Source organism: Trypanosoma rangeli, assembly GCF_003719475.1.
Source record: "Trypanosoma rangeli strain AM80 chromosome Unknown Tra_15.4_contig_00765, whole genome shotgun sequence".
Classification (NCBI taxonomy): domain Eukaryota; phylum Euglenozoa; class Kinetoplastea; order Trypanosomatida; family Trypanosomatidae; genus Trypanosoma; species Trypanosoma rangeli.
Genome location: NW_021706511.1, coordinates 1 through 1959, shown reverse-complemented (window position 1 = coordinate 1959; position 1959 = coordinate 1). Strand labels below are relative to the sequence as shown.

Below are 1959 nucleotides of genomic sequence, written 5' to 3'. Positions count from 1 at the left end.
GATGAAATGCCTGCACTGCGTTTGACGGATGGATCCGGGCACAGCCAACAGAGTCTTCACGCACTGCACGAGGAGGCGCTCCGAGTGCAACTTGATGGCTGATGGGAGGATAGTTTGGGGCAGCTCAGCCTTTTTCCCGACTGGTGAGGACGTCGTCCTTCCGGCACTCGCCAGCGTGGCCCTGAAACGTTGGACGCTGCTCTCCTTCTTGAGTGCAGTACTTGCTTGGGTCACCCAGATCCAGCTCGGACACCACGATGCGGACGGGCTCCCACTCCCCAGTCCCCTCTGCTCCTGTGGAGGTGGTGTACGCTCGCCAGGCACTCTGGCCCTTTCGGGGTAACTCCTGCACCATCTTGACTGGGCGTGAGTCGCTCCTCGCCATTATCTCATCGAACATGCATCAGTGCGTGGCGGCGGTGAGGCGGCCGGTGGCGCAGCAGCAGCAGCAGCAACAACAAGGGCACCGTGGCGAACAGGGGCGGGCGCATTGTTGTCACCCTCGTTTGCCGGGCCTTCCGAACAACAACAAAGATAAAAGAGAGAAGAGGCGCATAGCTTGACAGCGGCACGGTCAACGACGGTCGCAAAAACGCCTCAACACGGACCAGGGAGCGGCGCACACACGCAAATATATATGTCCACAAAGGAGTGGTGGTGGGCAGAGGCCGCCCCCTGTGGGAGGCACACACAACACAAGTCTTCCTCCCCGTTCCCTTCATTCTCCTTCTCCCCCCTCCCCCCTCCCCACCCCCCCACCACACACACCCTCTTACACTCGGCGTGTGCGCGCACTGTGACAATGCCATTCGTTGCCATTATGGCCGCGGCCCATGCGCACTCCGCCCCCAGCCGCGGAGTGGGCTATTCAAAGGGGCTGTGCTGCAGGATGGTGGTGTCGCCGGAGGAGACGCTGACGGGCAGGCCTCCACGAATGACGCACGCCCCAAGGCGCTGCACACACTTCCCCACTCACATGGCGGAGCGAGAAGGGAAGAAAGCTGCACCTCCAACCAAAAGAACCCAGAAACTCCCACACACAGCAGCAGCAGCGGCGGCAGAAGCCACTGGAAGCCCTCCTCGAGCAAGCCATTCGACGCGGCTCGTGGCGTCCCATCTCCCCCTTTTGTTTTTCTTCCCATCTCCTTCGTTTCCGGTCGCAGTGGAGCTATGCGCACCGACGAAATGGACACACACACACACACGCGCACGCACACATGAAAAGTCACACGTGCTGACGACGTCCCGAGCAGTAAACAAAGAGGTGCTCTCTTCATTTTTGTTTGTTTGTGTTCACGGCACAGTCCACTCCAGCGAACGTGAGAATTGTTCGCGGTTGGCAAAAGGAAGGCCCTGCTAGTTCTTTGCGGGGTGGTGCTGTTCCATTTGATGCACGGGAATAGATTTGAGCAGACACATCCAATCCTCCTCGAAGGGCGTCTCGTCCTTCTTGTCAGGGATCTGCTGCATGGGCCAGTGCCTGCTCACATTGTACAGCGGCATGGGCTCAGCCGAGTGTGGGGTCGGTCGCTTCCTGCAAAATACGGTTGAAGGACCCAGTGGGCGCAAGTTTGGAAGTTTGAGCTCATTGGGCTCCGCTGCGCGACCGTCGCCCAGTGAGGCATGAAAGAGGCCACGCGGCGCGGGCTGCAGGGAGACGCAGGGAACAGCGCCAAGAGGGTGGCCGCTGAGATCTCCTGCGGGTGCCGGGGGGTGAGGGCACTAGACCACGGATCGCCACCACTCTTTCAGTGACGAGATGCAGCTTCGCCTCCAACAGGGCATCTTCCGGCAGACTGCTTATCGGAATTCCCGCAGTAGGCGTGCACGCTTTGTATTGCGCATAGCGGAGTGCAGGGTGAGACACTGGAGAGGCACCCCAATGCCACACCCCGATGCCGTGTACACGGCCCTCGCCCGGGGCAGGGCAAGGCATAACCCGCGCAGGGTTTCCCTCTT

General features: G+C 60.4%; 3 protein-coding genes and 1 pseudogene across 3 annotated transcripts, besides 2 other annotated features; 1 reads left to right on the top strand and 3 right to left on the bottom strand.

Annotated features, from left to right (window-relative positions):
- Positions 1–257: 257 nt before the first annotated feature.
- Positions 258–563, top strand: TraAM80_10042 (uncharacterized protein; the record flags this gene model as incomplete). Its single annotated transcript, XM_029386693.1, has 1 exon — positions 258–563. The coding sequence occupies one exon, from the start codon at positions 258–260 to the stop codon at positions 561–563; it is 306 nt and encodes a 101-aa protein (XP_029233466.1).
- Positions 564–731: 168 nt separating this feature from the next.
- Positions 732–760: a sequence feature (G-rich).
- Positions 761–818: 58 nt separating this feature from the next.
- On the bottom strand, positions 819–1142 carry TraAM80_10041 (uncharacterized protein; the record flags this gene model as incomplete). Its single annotated transcript, XM_029386692.1, has 1 exon — positions 819–1142. One exon carries the CDS (start codon positions 1140–1142, stop codon positions 819–821), a length of 324 nt encoding a protein of 107 aa, XP_029233465.1.
- Positions 1143–1189: 47 nt separating this feature from the next.
- Positions 1190–1218: a microsatellite.
- A 78-nt stretch (positions 1219–1296) lies between these two features.
- On the bottom strand, positions 1297–1519 carry TraAM80_10040 (hypothetical protein; annotated as a pseudogene).
- Positions 1520–1585: 66 nt separating this feature from the next.
- TraAM80_10039 (uncharacterized protein) lies at positions 1586–1959 on the bottom strand (the record flags this gene model as incomplete). The annotated part of the gene is made up of 1 exon (XM_029386691.1): positions 1586–1959. A coding segment is annotated over one exon (374 nt), but the record flags the coding sequence as incomplete, so codon positions are not given.